This window comes from Manacus vitellinus, unplaced genomic scaffold, assembly GCF_001715985.3.
Source record: "Manacus vitellinus isolate BGI_N305 unplaced genomic scaffold, ASM171598v3 scaffold_8_pilon, whole genome shotgun sequence".
NCBI classification, from domain to species: Eukaryota; Metazoa; Chordata; class Aves; order Passeriformes; family Pipridae; genus Manacus; species Manacus vitellinus.
The window spans coordinates 2,768,577-2,790,795 of NW_021940864.1; the positions used below are offsets into that span (position 1 = coordinate 2,768,577).

The 22,219-nt window shown below is 43.1% G+C and overlaps 1 protein-coding gene across 1 annotated transcript in view; it reads left to right on the forward strand.

Annotated features, from left to right (window-relative positions):
- TOGARAM2 (TOG array regulator of axonemal microtubules 2) overlaps positions 1-17,282 on the forward strand; it is a 29,365-nt gene extending 12,083 nt beyond the window's left edge. The window contains exons 7-16 of the mRNA XM_018085050.3: positions 861-993; positions 2,654-2,759; positions 4,475-4,710; positions 5,911-6,066; positions 7,235-7,352; positions 8,314-8,414; positions 9,764-9,968; positions 11,185-11,401; positions 14,560-14,646; positions 16,854-17,282. Of these exons, the coding sequence (XP_017940539.3) occupies positions 861-993; positions 2,654-2,759; positions 4,475-4,710; positions 5,911-6,066; positions 7,235-7,352; positions 8,314-8,414; positions 9,764-9,968; positions 11,185-11,401; positions 14,560-14,646; positions 16,854-17,098 (1,604 nt within the window). The 3' untranslated portion in view covers positions 17,099-17,282. The remainder of the gene's footprint in view (positions 1-860; positions 994-2,653; positions 2,760-4,474; positions 4,711-5,910; positions 6,067-7,234; positions 7,353-8,313; positions 8,415-9,763; positions 9,969-11,184; positions 11,402-14,559; positions 14,647-16,853) is intronic.
- The last annotated feature ends 4,937 nt before the right edge of the window (positions 17,283-22,219 follow it).

The window sequence follows — 22,219 nt, forward strand, 5'->3', positions numbered from 1 at the left end:
TTTGCATCTATATTTACATATTTTTATTCTCAGTTCGCATTTGGAAGGCTTTTTTATCACAACTATCTAGACTAGAAATTGCATTTTTCCACAAGAGAAAGCTTAGACGTTGTAGAGTTTGCAAACAAGTACATTTGATGACAAATAAATTTCACCTCAGCATCTCTGAAATACAGCCAGTGGGTACCTCTGAAATAGTAAATATTCATAATGCTTGGAAAATAACAAAATCCATAAACTACTACTTTCCCAATAGTATGCTAAACTGTACGTGCCCTCAGCTGCCTGCTGTCTATAATATTTGAAGTAAATGGAAACAGAGACACTGTCAGATTTAGAGGATCAGGTATCACTATTCCATGGTGGTTGCTCCTTGGGGATTCACCTGAGCCCAGCAGGACTCAGTTGCTCAGGCTTGGTGCTCACAGGAGGCAGCTGGAGGTCTTTCCTCAGAAAGTTACAGAGATGGGACATTACAGAGATGAGACAAGAGAGGCACATGCCCACCTGAGGAGCTTACTCCTGGGGTAGCATGTCCTGCTGGGCAGCACTGTCTCCCAGTGAGTGTGAGCCCTGTGGCACTATGAGCCTGCAGCTGGCTGTGGCACCTATATGGACCTGGGAGCTGGCGCCGTGTGTGCAATTTTCAGGTTTACACAAGGAGATGGTGCCCAGCTGGGGGTGGCTGGGAGAGCATTGGATACTGAGGAAAGCAGTGAGCCAGACAGCAGTGAATTCTCTGAAGCAGTGCCAGTTTTCATCCATATGTAATCTTGGCTGGGAGACTGGGTTGCTGCCTGCTCTGTGGAGGGATGTCTTGCTGGGATATGTAATGCTCATGTCTGACCTTCTCCTCATAGTGAACTCACAGATGGCCATTGGTCTGGAGCGCAGAGAGGAGCCAGGATGTGGGAATGCCCAGAAAGGCAGACCCTCTTCTGACCCTCAGCAGCTGTTGCTCAGTGCACTCGCATGGCTCAGCAGCGACAACTGGTAAGAAAGTCCCCTGTTCCCTTTTTTTCCCTCTCAGAGTAAAGGCAGGTTAGAAGTGTATTTTTCTAGTGCCTCAGAGCCCAGACAGCCCAGAGGTCCAAAGGGGACTGACTAGTGAAACCACTCCAGAGCAGTCAGAGTATAAAGACTTGAGAGTAGCCTTTTATTGGCCTTGGTCTGCAGCAGGTCCAGGCTATTTCCTAGTTTTGCTCTCTGTTCCATGTAGCTGCAAGTGCAATCTGTAGGGAAGAGGGAAAGCTGCAGAACAAGATGATCTGCTGGCTGAAGCCAGAAGCAGGATGGAAGCAGTCTTGAGTTTAGAGATTAGGGTGCCTCAGGTCACTGGCCCAGGTGAGACTGAGTAAGGATTTGTCTCTGGTCCTGCTGCTGGCAGCAGTGGCAGAAGACAGGGTCTCCCTATGATCTCCTGCATGTCCCAGACACACCTACAGGGAGTTCCTATTTCTGAGGAGTGGACTGAGTTGTGGTGCAGGATTGCTCAGCCTATCATTTCTCCTGAAGGGCTCAAGGAAAGACAAGGAAGACAAGGAAAAAGAAAAAAACATCTTTAGGAATCTTGCACTTTTAGAATTCAATTTTTTGCTTCTCACTGCTTAATGTGGGCCTGAGATGTCTTGTCAATAGTCACAGTGTGTCCTGCAGTTAGACACAGACAGGAGTAGACCTGTAGAGGCCCAGCAGTGATGACTTAAAAGTTTCATGTGATACTGGTTGTCTTTTAGATTTCTGGCTTAGCGTCTGCTCACTAGGACTCCATTCACACTGGGATAACTGTGAAAAATCTTCCGTGATGCATCTCCTAGAGCAACTGTTTTGTTTTGTCCCTCTCCCATTTCTGTTTGGTGCCCTGTGAGATGCAGAGAGCTGCTGCAGGTGTGGGGGATCTGGGTTACACTCAGGGACCCCCGTGGGATGAGTCTTGAGTCCTGTGCTGCAGCCCCGATGGCTGGGTCATGTACCTTCCTGTAGCTCAGGTCCTGCACAAAGCAAGTGCTGATAGAGGCAAGTTTTTGCACCTTTTAAATAATATGTTGCTGTTGTGGGTGCTATTTTAAGTAGGGATTTTCTGGAAAATCCAGCATTTCTGCTGTTCTTGCCCGGGTGTGAAATCTTTTAGGACATACTGCTGCTTTATGGGGAGTGTGTGGGGTGGGGTGGATTGGGGGACAAACAGGACTAGATTGCAGAGTGGAAATTCAGCTATGGAGAGGCAGTGTAAACTCTCACTCTTGAACTTTGCTGGGGATGGCAAAGAAGGAAAATACCCCAGTAACACACTGACAGGATTGTGTCTCAGGGACAGGTACAGGGAGGGTGCAAGGAACAGAAGCATGGCATGGTCTCACAGCTTCTAGGAAGCAGTGACGTAGGGACTTCATGTGCCAGAGATTTCAGAAAGGCTGTCTTGTTAAATCACCACAAATTAATCCATCCAATCTGAAATCCATCTATTTGCCTTTTGGATTTGTGAATGCTTTTGACAGCCACAGCATCCTATGGCAACGAGTTCCATGATTTAATTAAGAGCTGTATGAAAAGCACCTCCCTTTGTTTGAGCCATAACCCTGGTCATTTCAGAGGATGCAGCCCATTTCTTGGGTGGAGAGAAAAATCAATCTTTTTGGTTATTGCTTTTCAGGGAGCTGAAGGAGAAGGGACTCCTCAGCATCAAATGCCTGGCTATCTCCCATTCAAAAGTCCTTCTTTGTAGACTTCGTGAGGTTTCCTTGGCAGTCACCAAAGAGGTAAGAACACTGCTGAATTTTGTCCCACATACATGGTATGTAGAGTGGATATGTGCTTGTTCATCTACATGTGTGCTCCGTGTCTCCCTTCATTACTATTTTTAGACCTTATTTTTCTAGTTGCTGTCACAATTGATCTGTCTGTACATATATCTATATTTAGTGGTATGTAGGGTATCTGACGCTCTCCTCTTTGAGCTAGGTGCCATTATAATGCAATATACAAATACAGAAACTGAGACACTAATTAGGTTATTTGCCACACCCCAAATCTCTGCCCAAGCTGCAATTAAACACTGAAGCTTTTCCCTCCCATCTTTCTCCCACGTTCTCTTCCTCCGCAGCATCCTGAGGGATTGACTGCAGGTCTTTATTTTCCAGTGTATCCTGCTGATGGCTTCTTCTTCCTTTCTGTGTGCTTTTATGTATTTTGCCCTTTTCATTTGCACAGTGGCCCAGCTGTGGGATTTGCAGGGCAGTTGTACATGTCTTCACTACATCATCTCTCAGTTAGCAGAGAGGTCTCAACCTAAGTTCCCTAATACCATCTGCGGCTCTATTTCCAACTTGGCACTTCTGTGGCCTGAACCAGCTGCTACACAATTTCCAAATAGATAAAATTTTCCTTTGCTTGCAGAAGATAGTAGGACTTCACTCATATCCGTGAAAATCAGTCCTTCTCTCCAATATTTAATGATGTTGGAGGCTTGAATGCCCCTTGTGTTGTTGGACTCTTCAAACCTGTCTGTTTAGATATGTAGGACTGGGATTCTCCCGCTCTGAGATCATCAGTGTTAGGAGTAGAAGCCCTTTTAGCTTAGCTCATCTGATTTTTATATCACTTTTATATTTCGGAGGAAATTTCATCCTCTCTGTTCTACACACTCATATGCAGAGACATCTTTCAACTTTCATTTCACTCCAGTTCCAGATTTTTCTCTCACAAGCACTTCTAGCACTTTGTTGTTAATTTTTATTAGGAAGCACAGCTAAGTGTGGGAGAAAGAATCACTGGTCTGTCCTTCAAAGTATCTTTCAAAATGAAGCACGTGACTCTCAGACGCTGCCTCCTTAACCTTGTGGGAGAGCCTTTTGGAAGCGGGGATTACTCCAGGTTCTAATGGAGCAGCACTGAAAGCTGTGAAACCCCACTGATGGCAGCTGTAATTGCATGAGATCTCCAGGAACCATGAGTGCCCTGAGGCCAACAGCTAGGCTTCTCCTGAGTAGAAAGAGCCGTAGATGCACTCAAGTCCCTGCAGCAAATTATTCTGCAGACTTGAGCCTGTGCTTTCTGTTTCCTGGCTGAGTGCTTAAGATGCTGGTGTTGCTTTTTTGAACAGGAGAAAAGTCCTACTTTTTTTTTATCGTGTCTTTATGAATTGTGCTTTTATGGTTTGAAATCAGCCCTTGCTTTCATTTGTTTGTTTTTATAATAAAAGGGCCTAAAATCAAAGCAGTGTACACCATGAGTTTAATAGCACACTTTGTTTAGGTGTAACAATATTTTATAGGCTTGCAGTAAATGGGCCTGAGGCCAGAGAAGAAGTTGGCATCAGAGTAAGTGCCTTTCTGCACTTGTGGTTTTCTGCTCTTACTGTGCTTTTATCTTCCCCTGGACACAGTGAGAAGTCTTGTAGTTCTCTGTGACTTTTGTCTAGGGGAACTGATTTTCTTTACAGTGTGATTATTGTTTCCCCTCATGACTCCCCCAGGTGACCAGCCTCCGCTCGAAGGTGTCTCACTCTGCAATCGTTGCTCTTGGAGAGCTCTTTGTGACCTTGAAGAAGGACATGGACTCTGAGGTGGATGAGGTTGCTCAGGTCTTGCTCCAGATGGTTTGGAACTCCCCAGAGTTCATTCAGAAAGCAGCCAGTCAGACCCTGGGTGTCATGGTGGAGAATGTGACTCCTTCACGAGCAATGACTGCTCTCATGGACAGCGGAGTCCAGTATGTTGATCTTTTCCAAATTATATCTTTCACCTTATATTGTGTGGGTGGGGGAAGGGATGAGAGAAAGAAGGGAAATGATGGGAGGGAAGGGTCTTTTATTCTGTATCTTCTGTGTACTTGATGACTAGATACTCTGATCAACCTCATTTCCTTCCTCTTGTCTCCTACTTCTCTCCTCAACAGCCTATTTGTTCTCACAGTCTGTCAGCATTTTTTAGACGTGGTAAATGGTGGAGAAGTGAAAGTCCCTGCAAAGGCTAGGGATAGAGCCTTGTGGTTTTGTGGGAAGAGGGACAATTTCAATTCCAGCAGTGAGCGCCCTTTGATATTTCACAACTAACCACAGAGGTGCTGGGAAAAACCATGCATCATCATTATGCCATTAACTCGAGAAATAAGGAGGGTAATTGCTGGGACATGGAGTACACAGGGGAGGACGTGCTGGGTGTGGCACAGCCTGCACGGCAGGCGTAGCTCCTGCCAAGAGGAACCTTGTATGATTGTCCTGTCCTTAGAGCTCTACTTTCTATTCAAATGGATGCTTCATGTTAGACTTGAGATGGTGAATCACTTTAAAGGCGCCTTCACAGGCTGACTCCCATGGGATAGCTGAACCAATGCTGCCTTAAAGTATTGGCACTGTGCCTGCTAGTTTCCAATAGGCACCATCTAGAACAGGACAACCTGGCTAAAATGACTGCCACCCTTTCCTCAGCTTTGGAAAAGGGTAAAACTTTCAAACTTATCTCTTGCCAAGCCTCACAGAACGAACTGGCTGCGTTGCTGGATATTCTGCAGCTTCACGCCCTACAGTGTTTTTTCCCCCCACTCCAAGGGTTTGCAGATTTGGAGATAAATGGTGGAATAAGCCTCAGTCCTGCTGCAGCTCTGTCTGTGTAGTGGGTCCCCTCTGATGGGTCAGCATGAATTGTCTTTCATTTCCCTCTTTCTCTGAGTTAATGTTGGTAAAGAAATTGGGTCCAGGGAGACTGAATTCTTCCCTCTTCCATGCAGGCTGTCCTTTGGTACAATGCCAACTTTGTGTTTGTCTGAGGACAGAATCTTCTACAGGTGGCTAAAATTGCAGTGAGAACACAGGCCTCCTTCTCCCAGGGATGACAGGGAGCCTGCTATGACCAAGGCATGTGTTTCTGGCCCTCCTTTTCCCTCTGCCCCGGTGTTTGCTCTCATTTCCAGGCATCGCCATGTCCTGGTGCGGAAGTGTGCAGCCAAACACCTGCTGACAGTGATGGAGAAGATTGGAGCCAAGAAACTGGCAGCCACACCCGTCAGGGCCGAGAAGCTGGTGCGCCTGGCGGTGAAGCTTGCTCAGGACTGTCACAAGGACACACGGTAATGATCTTCATTTCACCTCCTAAAATACGGAAACTGTTTGATGTCTGGCTGTAAAGGGTAAAGCCACAAAAGAGTGGAAGGTAAAGTAAATATTAAGTTACTTTACTGTGTGGATAAGTTCATAGAATCATAGAATATGCTGAGTTGGAAGGGACCCATCAGGATCATTGTGTCCAACTCCTGGCCCTGCACAGGACATCCCAAAAATCACACCACGTGCCTGAGAGCATTGTCCAAATGCTTCTTGAACTCAGACAGGCTTGTTGCTGTGACCACTTCTCTGGGTTGTCTGGGGAAATGACTGTACTGGGTAACATGAGGTTGCCCAGCAAGGACCACTGCCAAATTCCTGTGACTTGAACGATTCTTTATTGAGATCAAAACAGCTCAGATTAATCAGTCAAAGAATTTTGTTTGGTCTTGTGTGTAATTCAAAGCTGAAATGTTGGCCACTGTTCATCACCGAAGGATCCCGAGCATTTATTTTTCATAAAGTTAAGACTGTCCTTGTAAAATTCCAGGTGTCTTTAACCAATGTATTTGGTCTTTTAAATGTTCTGCAGATTTGTATAATGGTTTTGTCTGTGGCTGAACAACCTCCAGATTTCTTCTTGAAGAGAGCTATAGTTTCCTAGTAGCAAAATCAAACCAAACCACCAAAAGCCCCTTACTTCGATGATTAAATTCCCATTAATAGATGCCAAGAACACACGAGCAACTAGCTGCCCATATGCATATATAAAGTATAGAATAATCAATATAAGCATGAGGTGATTTGTCCTGGCTTGTCTGCCAGTTAAAGAAAGGTAAATTATTGTGCAATGGCAGCAAGACACTGCTAATAAGCTCTGACAACAAAGCAGATGTGCTTTGCTTGTCCCCTGGGATCCTTCAATCCTGCAAAAGCATACCCACAATTTCAGAGTGAAATTGTATTTTTCTGTTGCCCCATGTTCTCCTCTTGCCTCTTGTGTTCATCTGACAGCACCATGAATTGACATGAGGAGGTAAATATCTCTGCTGAATAGGTAATGCCTTCTCATAGAAGTATTGCACCAGATGAGTTTAAAGTACCAACTTATTCTGTTAATACTTTTCCTTTGTTTATTCACAAGAGAGAAAAGACAGTAATAGTCTCTATGAATTTCCCTCTCTCCTGTGTTAGGTATTATGGATGGAAGATGCTGCATATGTTGATGAGTCATCAAAAATTTAATAGGCTTTTGGAACAATCTGTTTCCACACGTGACTTGAAAGATATTCTGGCAAGAATTAAGAATAAAGTAAGTGCTGGCAGGAGAAATGTCTCCTTCATGCAAGTATTGAGATTGCTAATATGAGATCAGATGATAATCTTTGTTTATCTCATTCCTCTTCTGCTGAATCATTTTGCTCCTGGGAATGAACTGTTGATCCTCAGCCTGTTTATCTACAGACAACAAAGGAACAAATATTATTAGAAATACAGTGGGGCTTTGAATATTTTGAAAATCAGCCACAAACAGGAAAGGGAAATAGGAGAAAATATGTTTACATTTCAGCATAACACCCCCCTTGTCCCTCCCTTGCCCCCAGTAAAGCAATTAAGGGAGAATAGTGCTTCTGAAGATAATAGAGTCTTTGCAAAAGATGAAGGAAGTAGTAGTGCCAAGAAAATTTCCAAACACACAAAAGATGCACAAGGCAATCATAATTACTACAATTATTGTCTGTCTTCTGGGAATACTGCCCTGCTGTCATGCCCTGTGGAGCTGGAAGAAGCTTGGTGAATTCAGCAGCATCCAGTGGAAAATCATGTTTGTTTTTTGGTTTTTTTTTGTTCCTTTTCACTTACATTCACATTCTGGAAAGGAATGTCCCTTTGTGCAGGAATAGGGAGAGTGAGTGTGAACCAAATCAACTCCCAACACAAGGGGCCAGCCTCTAGAGAGTCCAAAGTTTTCTGCTCTTCCCTTTAAGAACTCTTGTTCCCTACCAGTTTGCATTATTCCCATTTATGCTCAAGACTAATGAATTCAGGATTTTATACTGCTGCTCATTATGGTAGCGCCTATAACCTACCTTGGGTTACTGAAAACAAATAGCTGGCATCACTGAATCTCTAGCCTGTCTCCTTCTGTAAGTTAGGAAATATTTTCCTAAGCCTTTCCTGGTAGCAGTGATCCTGGTTACAACTTGTGTTTTAAACGAGTAATTTCTTATTTTATCTTATAAAGACTCACAGTTTTTTATATGTCTCTGTAGGGGATAGAAGACCATGAAGGTGAGCCTCCACCAGTTGAGAACCCCAGGAAGAGGAGGAACAATGGCTTGATGCCCCAGGCTAGAATGCCTTCTTGTGGAGGGTACTGAGCACTTCTGATAGATCTGACAAAGCATATGACAAGCTTTACATGTCTCTTCCTCAGGAAAATCTTTCTGGTGGAGATGCCCTGTGCCCGAGACTGTTGCCTTTCCCTACAAATCTTCTATGATAAAAAATGTCTAGTTCTGCCTTACGCTGAACACAACTCTTTGGAAGGGTTTTCCACAAAAATTCAGAGAGACAAAGAGACATCCTCTGGTTGCAGCTCAGAAGATCCCGTGCAGTGGTGATGAGAGCAGTGTTGTGGAGGCTGTGAGAGGGTCATGCTGCCTGACTTGGGACAAGTAATTTGAATCACGGGAGTTTTTTATCTGAGTGGAGTCTTTTTTAGATGGGTGGTTTGATGAGAAGTCCCAGTCTAGAACCAAGATGCCATTCCCAAAAATAGCACTTCCCATGCACGTGGTTTGGCCTGGAATCGTGGTTTGGCCTGGAATCTTGGTTTTCTCACCTTCAACCAGTACCAAGTTCGAGTAGTAAGTAGCAACTCAATTTCTGAGCAGTTCTGGTCGACAGATTTCTCAACATGGAGTTTTTCTCTAGATATTCATGTCATTCCTGCTGTTTGGTTGTTGAAGAGAATGTTGTTTTTCTCCCCCCTCTGCTGTGCTACAATCAGCATTCAAGACAGGAATTTGGTCCTTGCTGTCTCCTCGTGCCAGTGGGAGAGCTACTTGTACCCATTCTCCTCTGATAACAGAGGGGATTTATTTACGTTATGCTCAGCAGTGGTAGAAAGAGGACCACATGCCTCACTAGCATAGTTAGTCATTCCTTCCATGGAAGAGAGAGGTTGATCCAAGAGAATTGTTCCCAGTGGGTTTGTTAAGCTGTAGATCCAGTCTCTAGGGAAGCAATAATGTGAGTATAGTGATGGGATGCCTGGCTTCTGGTTTTGTCTCTGTTACTGATTTTCTGGATCCTTCAGATATGCCCCTACTCATCTGTTTAGATGCATCTGAGTTATTTTTCCAGATTGCCATACCCTAGTGCAGAGAGACTTCTCCAGAGTAATTAATATCCTGATTATAATGCAGACACCTCCCATATGATGAAGCATTTAAACTTTGAAGTAGTGTCTATCTTTCCCCACAAAGCAATGCTAGATGTGTACTTGGGTAGACATCTGAAGATGTCCTTGGTTTTCCTGAGTAAGCACTAGCGAGGATGTTACTTGCAGATTGTCTCCTATAATTATTGTCATGAGATCTAAGTTGTTTTTCAGGTCAGGATCTAGCTGAAATCACATAATAAGGAAGCCTCCTCAAGAGGTTTTCCTCTTAAGGAGGAAAGATGTTATCACCAACAGGTCTTGTTTTTATTTTCCAGTTTGGAGTCTACTTCTGATGTACCCTTCTTACACCGTTCAAAAGTTCATCTTATGTTACTTCCAACTGTAGAAGAAACAGAGCTGCTCCAGAAGCTTTATGATCTCCTGACTGCCAAAGAGTTTCAGATACGAATGGAGGGAGTGGCACTCCTCCTAGATCTCTGCAAAAGCAGCCCCAGGCTCATCTCCAATAACATTGTCCAGGTATGTGGGGTATCTCCACTGCTAATTTGCTTTAGCTCCTTTCCCAAGCCTGTAGCATTGAAGTTAATTCAGTGTGTCTTGGTGCTACATCCTGGTTGTTTGAGACAGGCTAGTCCCTCTTACCCAAAATAATTTAATTCAGCTCCAGGCTTCAGGACAAGTAATTTCAGTCCAGATGTATTTCTCTGACAGGTGCCTATTGGTGCTGTTCCTGAGATGATGACAGAATTTACTGTTGCTGTAGCTTCTGCTGTCTCCTACTCCCAGTTGGGTTCAGTAAAGGAAATCCAGCCACTGAAAACATGGCAATTACTCTCTAGACAAAAATGGAGTGGGATGGTAAAGAGAAGTGTCAGACATGGCAATTACTCTCTAGACAAAAATGGAGTGGGATGGTAAAGAGAAGTGTCAGGTTGGGTTGGTTTAAAAAATTTTTTTTTTAAAAAGGATGCTCCTGTGAACTCTGTCTTGTCTTGCACAGGCACAGCTCTGCCTACTTGTTCCTGTCCTCGTCCTTTTTCTTCTTGGGAAAGGCTGTTCTTATCCTTCCTGGGGCGCATTTTTTCTCTTTGGAAAGAGGACGAAAATAGCTAAAGACAGAACCTCTCTTCCTTCTCCTCCCAGTAGCTGCTTTTTCACCTTTTCCAGAAAATGGTGCCTGATAATGTGGCTGTAAAGGGACTGCACCTGCTCTAAGGAGAGCTGCACAGCACATTAAACTTCAGAAGTCTACCTGTTAGTTAGACAAATGGTCTGGATCCTGAAGAGTTGATCAGAGCCCTGCACTTCTCCAGACACAGGCTCTGAAACAGATAAAACAAAACGTGTGTTGTATCTCAGCCAGCCACAGTTTTGCCAAAATCAAAATTACCCTCAGTACTTGAGGCAACTGTATGGAAAAATGGTTTCATACTTCTATACCAAGGATATTGTTTTTCATTAATCAAATGGGATTAATTTAATGATTTATAGGTGAAGAGAAACATCATAGGAACTATTCTGTCCCCACCCAAACCTCTTAAAAACATATGAAAATCCCTCAACCAGCATGAGGTTGCTCAACCATTCCAGTGAGTAGCCCACAGGAAAACAGCAAGCACTGACCTGACAGAAAGGATTACTTTCATCTTTTACATTGCTGAGTACTCATTTCTACACCCCTTCTTGAAACAAAGACACTTTAGTACAGCTTTCATGTCTTTTGTTTTCTTTACAGATTTTTGATTATTTTGTCTTGAGGATTTGCGATTACAACAAGAAAGTGAAGCAGCAGGCGCTGGAGGCGCTGGCTTTGATGATAGCCATGCTCAGAGATGCCTTAAACCCAGTGCTGATCCGTCTGGTGGAAGCAATCACCAACAATCTGAACTCAAAGCACTTGGGGATTTATGGTGCAGCTGTGAAAGCACTGGAAGCATCCATTGCTCACTTAGGTAAGGCTGACCTCTGACTTTGACTGTCTTCAGCTGTGGCTTCTCCCTCTCAGGTTGAAATGAACGTTGACTCTGCACACAGCTCTTGTTGTCTGTGGAAATATCCAGCTGGTATCCACCCAAAGCAGTGGTGCTGCAGTCCTTATGCACCGATCCCCAAATAGGCTTGAATGTGTATCAGCATTTCCCCAAAGTCCCAGGAGCCTTTGGCTCTGTGCTGCTTGTCTGCTTTGGTACAGAAGGAGCTGAACAATAAATCCTGGACTACAACTTTGCTAGAATTCAGGGACAAAGGGATTTTTGGAGCTTGCTTGAGCCCAGTTTGACTTCCTAAATGAATTGCTTTGCTGTTGGCATGAAAGTACACTGGCCCATCAAAGCTTCTGCAGAGCAGCCTCCTGGAAGGCTCTACATTATAGGCATTAGCTGGTCCTGTCTATTTTTCACCTTTCTTCTTTTTCTTCTTTTTTCAAAATGAATTTATGATTTGCCGAATTCATTTCTTTAGAACAAACAGGTATAAATCCAGCTGTAAATGATGGCTTGTTCCACACATTGTTCTGCATGGGGCAAGATCACTACAGCAAATAACTACATAGCCAAGGTCTGCTGTAAATTCCTTTGCCACACAGATTTATGTCAGCTGTGAAAATGCAGCACTGGGTGAATATGTCTGAAAAATTTAGTGTTGAAGAGGCAGGCCTTAAAGGGGAGTTACCAACTTTCTACACATCGGCTGCTTTGCAAACTCATTGAATTTGCTGACTCACTGCCTTTCTGTGTCCCAAGTGTAGGGTTATTTCTGTTCATGAAGTGGGGAGAAGGGTGTGAGACCTGTACTGCTCTTGGCCCTTATCCATTTTTTTGTGGTGCACGGGAGAAGTCTTGGAAAAAGCTGCAGAATCCTGCTAACAGAGGATGTGGCAAACAAATCCCTTCACGGTTTTGTATGGAGCTTTCTGTCATTCCTCTCTCACCAATACTGAGATCACTATAAATTTTCCATGGTGGCAGATATCAGAACAGGAGCAATGCACATCTGTCTCTCATCACAATGACTTTACCCAGGGATAGGTTCAAGCAAACAAGGTGGAATGTATTTTTTTTCAGTTCTGCACAGTTTTATGGAAGTTTGCAAGAATTCAAACAAGCAACTGAATCACAAATATTTCAAAATTCATCGCCTAGGGCTTTAGTGGGGGAAGGAAGTCTCTACTGAAAAAAAGCGTGAGAGAAATCTCCCCATGTACTTTAAAACTGGCTGCCTTTACAAATTAAACACAAGTGCCAAATGACAAGAAACCTCCCAAACTCTAAAGGATTGTGCAACACTCCTATCTTAGGGTAAGTGAGCAAAGCACACAGTCCTACCCCGTTGCTCCACTGAGCTTCACAACTAAAAGCCCAGCTATTGCTCTGAGGCTCTGAGCCTCAGATGCTGAGTTTTGGGTGAGACTTCCTCATCTGTCCTGCCCTGTCCTTTGTCTTGAAAGAAATGCCTATCAGATGGCCACTGCCTGATGTCAAGACATGGAGTCAGTCCAGCAGCCCACATAGCTCCCGGAGCAACCAGCCCTCTGCAAAAGGGGAAGGGAAATTTCCCCTGTAGGTGTTGAGGTAGCAGAGAGGTGTCTGCAGCGAAAATGAGGGCACGGAGAAGTAGATTCTTCTTTTACTCCTATTGCAAATGCTGGGCCATCTGTCCTGCGGCCCACAGGTTTAGCTAATGTGCAGAGCAGAGAGTTAGAGCTGAGTTCATAAGAACTGAGCTGCCTGCCACCTCGTTTTCTCTAATGGCCATTAAAACTCCTCTGTCTTCAGGTCTCTCAAGGCCGCTGAAGCAGCAGTTGGGTAAATTGTGTTATTGACTTGAGCTTTATTGTTTCAAAATGCACGGGGCACTTGAAAACCTTGAAATGGAAGGTGAATAGTGGCTACACACTTGGATTCCTAAGAACCAAGCAGACACGCCCAAGCCCTGAGTGTTCCCCCGATAATCCATGTAGATACCAATATTAATGCTTAATTAACAGTTTGTACTCCTTCAAGATCTCCAGATCTCAGGGTAGTTTTTCTTCCCAAGCAGCAGCTGCAAGGTAACTCTCTCAGGGGAGGAACAGCAAAGGTGAAACAATGGCTGCCAATACTGCAGGAGCGTGAGACAAAAAGTGAAGTGTCTGTTTAAAAAGGTGAATGAGAAGAGTGTAATTACCAAAGCAGAAGCTTAATTAGGGTAGCAGGATTAGTTCTTTACTGCATGCTTGCAAGAAGATCATTAGGGACTTCCTTTTTGTTATCACATGCAAAAGAGGAGCTCTTAATAATACACTGCTACTGAAAACCACTTTGGGATTTACCTCTGTTGTGGTTCACAAAGAAGTAGGTTGCCTGCTTTATCACTCCTGGTGACAGGGCATCGACACGGTGACATGAGGTATCGCAGTGCATCCCACGCACATTCTGTCTCCAAGAAAAGCTTTGCTTGGCTTATTGGAGTGGTAGGACTGCAGGCTTGCAGACCAAGTCAGGCAACAGTTTATAAATTCAAACAAGACCCTCATATCAGCAACAGACAGCACAGGAAAAACAAAATACATATGACAGTCAAGTACTGGGAAGTCAGTTCATTTTCCAATCTCTCTACCAAGATCTGATTTCACAGATGTACAGGAGCCCCCAGTAGTGGATGGCAATGAGCAGTAAGTTCTCTTGTAAAATTAACTTGGAGTCTTGTCCATAGATCCCAACAGGTAACTTGAAGATTTAAAAACAGCTTATCTTTAAAGGGAATGGATGTGTGAACTTTTGAGCCATCTCACCCTTTTCCTCAGGGAAGGGAGGAGATCACTTCTGCAAAGCTCTGGCATGCAAAACCTTGTCACTACTTACATGTGATTTGAATTTTGAGGTCCCTGATATGAAATGTTTAACACAGCTCCTGGTACAGCAGACCACTTTGGATTTACAAATGTGAAATGAGAGCTTTTCTTTTTGAATTTAAAATCCTCTCAAGTAAGAAGGAAAGAAGAAAAGGACTCGGAAACTGGCAGAAACTTACTTTATTTTACAAAATTCAGTTGTCTCTGCTCTTTCCCTCCCCACCCTCCTTTCTCGTATGTCCTCAAAAGAATGAGCAGAAATAAATGTTTCTCTTTCAGATAAAGTATCGGTGCTGAAAGAGTTTAGCAACCGAATGAGTCAACTGAGTGGCCAAGCTCTGCTGGATGTCACCGAACGTCTCTCAGGTATCGCCTGCTTCAGCTAATATCCACTTCTAAGCCAAGAAGTCTCCAGAGGAAATATTCAGAGGGATTGCCTGTGAATAGACAGTACAGTAGCTCATCAAAATCTGAGCTTGTCCCTCCTGCAAAATACACATAAGAGGTGTATTTGGCAGTTTTTTGCCTGGCTGCTACAGAGGCTGTGTGAGATGAGAGCAGTGCTCAGGCTCAGGGCTGAGCCCTCACTGGGGCATCTCAGGACCCTCCTTCAGGAAAGAAGGGGGCTAAAAATACCCTAGATGGCTCCTCCCTTGGAAGGACAGTACAGTAAAGGTCAGGGAGGTCTGTGAGAGCAACCTTTTCTAAAGCAAACAACCATCCTTTAGGAAAAATGGTGGCACATGGTGTTTCTGGGGATCTGTCCTCACAGAATTCTTGTTTTCCTCTTGGAAACTTTTGAGGCTGAACCCTGCAGTGCTTGGTAGCTTAAAACTCAACACACATATTACAAGGCAAGGATTTTGTGCAAGGTAGGATTTGGGGGTAGAAGCAGAGTGCTGAGCCTCTCTGCCTGTATTGCAAAAATGGCATTGGACTCTGAGCATTTCAGGATGTGCAAGCAGCCTGTTTCTATATCAGCACTGTCCGACATGCTACAAATGCAGCTGATAATTGATTTATATTTGTAGCTTGCTACGTCAGCAACAGCCAAGGAATGGAAAAGCGATAGTCTCAATATATACTAGAGAAGACTATTTATAGCTTTGCTTTAATTACGGCTAAATCCACTGCTAATTATGCCGGCATCTTTTAATGCAAGGTTTAATACACTTTGCTTCTTCATTAGGAATCTCAAAAGGGCATGTTCAGCCATAGCAAATGTAAAAGGGCCTTTAAAGATAATTCGAATAAAGTAAATCTCCAGAAATGGAGAATTTAGTTTTGCAGTTATTTAAATCTCTTTTTTCAAATGAAGTATTTGAGCATAAATTAGGACTACTTTAGAAAGAGCAGATGTTCTCTCTGGGATTTAGTTGGAACAAACAGCTCCTTCTCTTCTGAAGTCTCATAGTGACCGATGTCTTTAATTGCATTTAAACTCAAATTAACTCCCAAGTTAAACTGGGTACCATAACCCTTTTCCTGCTTACCAGAAGTGGAATGACTGCTGCTAGATTAACCGCATAGAGAAAATGAAGATTCTTCCACCACAGAATAATAAATGGTAACTGCATAACATTTCAACTGAACAGAAAATAAGAATGGTCTTCAGACCATTTCAGATTTTGATCTCTCAGCAAAATCTGCCATGCAAGGAGCCTATTGGTAGTAAATTTTTGTTCATATTTAATATAGTTCAGTTCAGAAAATGAGCAGAGAGCAGACTTCAGAGAGAATGTGAGAGAACGCTTGTTTTTTGGTTAAATTTCAGCCCCCTGTGTAACATTTTTTTTTCTCTATTCCGCTATTTCAGTGCACATTGGGAGAGTAAATGCCATTAACATTGTGAGGGTAAATGCCATTAAAATTGTGAGATGCTCAAATGCCATGGCAATGGGGTCTAGGCAATTATCTAAGACACCCTGAAGTTTGAAACAGCTGTTCATTAGAAGCCACAGAATATGAGGGAAAGAAAAAGCTCAGATTCGACCATTCTGCCAAAGACATCAGTTAGTCACTGATGTTTCTAATAAAACTGTCAAGCAGCAGCCATCTTTTATGGGCTGGAGTTCTGAAGTGTGGTCTAATACTGCCCTTTGCTGTGTGCCACTGAGCAAAGGGAACCGCCAGATTAGACTTTTGGCATTTTACATCAAAGGTCACAAAAAAGTAATCATCCCTTTTATTAGAAATCTTTCAATTACCTCTCTAAGGTGCATTTCAAAATCTTCAGCAGTGGATTTAGACAACTTCTTAATGGAAATAAACAGCAATTTGACATTTCGGTCATTTGTCATGCAGAAACAGACAGTGAAATGATTGAACAAATGTATATGATTCACTTTGCTAAGTCTGTCACAGATACAAGGCCTCTGATTTAGAGAAATTAGTCCTGGGGGGTTGGTTGTTCTGTTCAGTGGGTGATCAGCTGCTTTGCCCATTTCTGGGTCATCGGGCTCTTTGTACTTGCTGATCTTAGCCAGAAAAGGCTCCCAAGAATCAAAAATGCTGGTAGGTGCCTGTTTGCATGAAGGTTGGTTGTTAAGAAGCTTGTCCCTCTTGCCCTGCAGTGCTTGTGGCACGTGTTTATCCCAGGAGCCCTGAAGTTGTCCAGCGCTACGCGCTGCCCGTGCTCTGGTCCTTCCTGGGGAACAAGGTCCCGCCCGTCCGAAGCGCCAACGTCAGGACTGTGGTCGCCAAGCTTGCAAAGGCCCTGCATGAAGCGATGGGCTCCAAGCTGAGGCAGCACGCTGCCAGCCAGCCCCAGAACGTGGTGAAAAACCTCTCCAACATTTTGGGCTGGAATGTCAGGTGAAGGCTGGGTATGCTCCTGGAAGCTGGCGAAGTGCTGAGTTGGACAGGTGGAGGCAAAGGTGGACGTGGCGGCAGCAATAGTTTTATTCTGCACGTCTGAAGAACAAGGGGCTTATCCTATAGACTTTATAGCTACAGATGTACATAGTATTTTGATATTTAGATGTAGTTTGGAATAAATGTGTTTTGGTTGTATATTTTTTTATTTTGATTATATATTTTTGATTGTATATATTTCATTTTTATTATATTTTTAAATTTAACAAAATAATAAAATAATTTAAAAAAAAAAAGAAGAAGAGATTGAGGCAGCAGGACCTGGTAGCCTAGAGGATATGTGGTGAGGTTATTGAAATGCATCTCACTGTATGTGCTAGTGTCTCACCATGTCCTCTCCTCATTGAGCCTCTCCTCTTCTTCTTTTGACATGTCTTTGTGTCATTTGTGCTGCTATTTGTTATTTGGCATTTCAGTGGTGCCACTTATTTACATGCTTGGGGGACAATGTACCCAAAAGATTCTGTACAGTCTAAAGTTTTCTAATGAGATGTATTCTGTGCTCACAATAGACCCGAGCAAAGAAACAAAGAAAACTTGGCCCAAATCCCAAAGCTTTGCCCATTTGCAATCTGAGACATCTCTGGCTCACAGCTGTCCTCAATCACAATTTTATATGTAAGAAGAGGACACATATTTCACTGGGAAAAGATGCACTGCTTTGGAAAACACATATATATGTATATTTATCCAGGATAGCAGTCAAGTGATGTTGTTTGTAACTTGTTTGCAGAGGGATGAGTTGACTGTGAGGCCAATAACAGGTGAGAAGGGTTTCTCAGATCTATTTATACTCCAGCCTGGGTGCCATTCAGCCCAGAGCTATGGGATAATTTATTACCATGGACCAGTGCTTGCCAGCATAATGAATTCCTGCATAGCTGGAACAAGCACTTCTGGGTTCAGCTCCAGCTCTTGGTGGACTGCATGATCATTGACAATGCTGCCTTTCAAGAAATTATTTAGTAGTTTCATTTCATAATCATTTGAATCTTTTAAACTTACCTTTTAATTTGCTCCACCTTAGGGAAAAACACTTTACAGACCAGTGCAAACTGTAACATTTTGACAGCAAAGTCTGCATTGTTGCCAGTTTTTGATGTTACAGAAGAAAATGCACATGTACATGTTAATTAGGTTTTCTGGAGGAAAATATCTATTTCATTTGGATGCATGTATTTGCTTAGCTATGGATCTGGTCCTGGACTAGAAAAGCCCAGGCAGAGTAGCATGTTGCAGGGAAGAATAGTCCATGAGCTTATGGGTTTGCCAGCAGAGTAAATGTGTTCTTTTGGGACCAGCTCCCTACCCCCGTATTCTCTCAGATCTTTTTAAAATATCGTAGTAAAGGCAGTGAAACTTTCCACCTACCTGCACACCCACTGTTTGAATAGGGGCATTTTTTGCTCTCCTTAAAGTCATTGCTCTGGCACACCAGAAGAATTTCTTAGTGTTCAAACAAACGTGAACGATGCATGGTCCTCCTGATGGTGCTTCAGAGTCCTGGTAAGTGCTTGGCTTACAAAACTAAATTTAGATATAGGTTGGATCTTGGCTCAGTTTTATGCAAATTTAGGAGGAAAAGAAAAGCCAAGATAAGAAGCTTGAGATAATTGGATATTTTGACCCCTGTGCTAGTTTTCTGCTTAACTTTTTGCAGGATTGGCTTGTCATCCCCAAATGAGTGGGTGGGAAGTAGTCAGCCCCAGTGCTGTTGCTTTGTACTTCTGGAGTGTATCAAGCTCCTGGTAAGCATTGTCCAAAGAACAGAGAAACTCACACAAGTCCTAGTCTCCTTTTTCCTGCAAAGAGTCTAAATTAAACCTATGAAAGGATTCTTAAAATTATGAAGAGTTTATTTACAAGGTTTTAAGTGTTCTAAGTTTATTTGATGAGTACCTTTCTATTTTTACTGGTGTGTAAACAGCCTCTGAAAAGGTCACAACAAGCTTCATTGTGTGTTTGAAGAAGACAGGCTGCAGAAACACTGATCAGCCCAGGGAAACTGGGAATACACCGAGCATCTACATGCCTATTGCACTCCTTGTGCTATGGTGTTTCCAGTGGATGTTTTTCTGTGGAAAAGCTTAATCTAGTTATGTGGGGCTGAAAATGAGGCATCATAGACTTCCCTGGGCTAGCAGAGCTCAGAGGTGCAGTACATGCTTTCTTTCTTCCTCTTTGGGGTATTGGTAGGATAAATAGTTCTGAAGTACTTTTTCAACATGAAGAGCATACTATTGCTTGTAGGTTTTTTTAATTGTCTATGGTGCTTTCTGGGTTATTTCTTTATTTTGCACCTTAAAGGTGGGGGTTTTTGTTTGGTTGGGGTTTTTTGGTTTGGTGCTTTTTTGTTTGTTTTGTTTGGTTGGTTTTTTTACCCTGTTATGAGCTGTTGTTGCTATGTGGACTAAAAAGGGATTTGTCTAAGACTCAGAGTTAGGTAACTGCTTACCAGCAGTCCTGTCTTACTGTCTGCTCAGTTGCAGAGCACTGTGTGATAGGAAGGTGTCCCTGATGCTCTCTGTTTCCTGGCTTATCCACACGAAAAACTGTGCTACGGAAACCTACTTGTAATCCAGGTCTATTACAATAGTTAGCACATGCATGTATATGGATGTGTTTTCTCTGAATGTAAAGATGAAAGGATCTGCGTGGATATCTGGTTACTGATACAGCCTTCAATGTTCAAAAAAGGTCTGAAAGATGCATTGCCTTATGCCCTGATTGTCCACGTTAACTATATTTACAAGCAAAGAGACACAAAGCTTCAAAGTGGAGGAAAACATTTCAAAAATAAAGCCACTGTATTGTACTGGCAGGTTTGATTTCCAGTTTGGAAGTAAGAGACATTAAACTGATATTAATCATAAGAGGGGCTAAAGCTGCAAGGGAATTGTCCCGTAAGACTGACTCCTTAGAGTCACATTTGAAAGCGAAGCAGCTATTGAACTTGTTGGTTTAGGTTTTATCTGCAGAGTCATCTCTGCCTTGCTATGTATCTTTGTGTGTCTGCTGGAATGCCTGGAAAGTTTTGTTCACAGCTTTACAGTTGCTCCTCTAGGGAAGGGTGGGTCTTTGTTAACATCCTTAGACTTCAGCTTTGGTTCATTCCTATCCTAAGGAGCCAGTGGTTCAGTAGTATTTATAATAAATGAAGGGCAGCCTGTAACACTGAAAGCTTTCAGTTTCTCTTTAATTGCTATACAATCAACTCAACTATGCCTCAAGGAAAACTTTATTAAAGCAGAAGGGATTCATATGGAGTAAGATAGGCTTATCGCCCCTTTTTCTTTGAAATAACCTTGATAAGGGATGGGGTCTGTACAGTCTAACTTCAGAAATCCTCACACTATTGCTTAATGCAATCACATGTTTGTATATTAGTAAAGAAAAAGAACATAACGAGGAGAGGGAAGAGGCCAGATTTTGAAATTAAGAATGTTGGTGAGTGGAGAACAATTAGGGGATGTGAGGGCTGTAATTTTGTGCTAATGGTGGTGGAACAGGATGGGTGCAGGGCAGGCATATGTAAGATGAATGGAAATGGGATAAGAGGAATAATGTGGTTCTGAGTCTTGATCACCTTGTCCTGTTGAGTATTTACTGTCTGTATCTGCACATCTTTCTTTTTGACATTAATATTTTCATTATTCATCCAAAAAGGGCTATAGGCAAGAAATACAAACATGAGATATTTGCTCCCAATTTTCATATGCTTCAGTACACAGTTGTGAGTTTGTATTAACCTTCACCTTTACCTGAGGACAACACGGAACTGAGCCCCTAATTCAGACTGCAGGTATTATGGATCTTGCCCATAGGATATTGCCCAGGAAGATCAAAATCTGAGTTTCAAGTTCATAGCTGTTACATGCATCTCCACATGCTGTAGTCACGATAGCACTGAGTATATTTAATGTGGAAGAATTAATGATTTGCTAATCTAGAGGGTTTTCTCTTCAGGAGATGCTGGCAGTTTCTTACTGATGAGACATGACAGTAAGAACAGTTTACTTTATCTCTGTGTTGTGATCTCTTCTTATAGCAAAGGGGATAGCTTCTCAAAATATTCCTCTTAATGATAAAACTTCATAGATGAATATGAAATGCCTTGAATGTTTAGAGGTGTGACAGTGCAAATGGTGTAATACGCTATGTTTATTGATAACCTGCATAGCATTCTCAGCCATATTGCTAATCACAGAACCACAGAATATTCTGAATTGGAAGGCACTCGCAAAGATCATCAAAGTCCAGCTCCTGGCCCTGCACAGGACAGACCCAACAATCCCACCATGTGCCTGAGCGCATTGTCAGAATGATTCTGGCAGGCTTGGTGCTGTGCCCACTTCCCTGGGGAGCCTGTTCCAGTGCCCAACCACCTTCTGGGTGAAGAACCTTTTTCTATTATTCAACCTAACCCCTCCCCAATACAATTTCAGGCCATTCCCTCGATTTCTGTCACTGGTCCCCACAGAGAAGAGATCAGTGCCTGCCCTTCCTCTTCCCCTCACAAGGAAGCTGTAGATTGCGATGTCTCCCCTCGGTCTTCTCTCCTCTAGGCTTTCTGAGGTTGTTCTTGAAGCCAAAAAAAGCAACTGGAGTGTGTGTAGTGCTTTGGTGTTCTAACCATCTTCAGATGCTGAGGGCTTGAAATGACAGGCCCCTTGAAGGTCGGAGATTTGAGCAGTGTCACTGGAAACAAGGGCAGCTGCCAGCTTGTTAAAGGTCTTCAGATAAACTGCAGCACAGAGCTGTTGGCTGCTCTTTTCGCAGCTCTGAGCCCTGGCTGGGAAACTGATACTGCTTCAGTCCGTGCTCAACACCTCTGCAATCCGACTCCACTGCAGCCAGTGCACTCTGATTTTAACCCTCAGGACGAAGCCACAGCCCCCTGCTTGAGTTAGCTGTGGTTGTGCATAGAAGCTCCACTGAACTGAGTACAAGATTGCCAGGTAGCTCAAGATTAAATCAGGGCAGAGAAGGGTTGGAAGCACAGCTGACCTATGTCAGTGCCCAGGCTGGATCCTGTAGCCTAAAAAAAGACATTTTCTTAATGAAA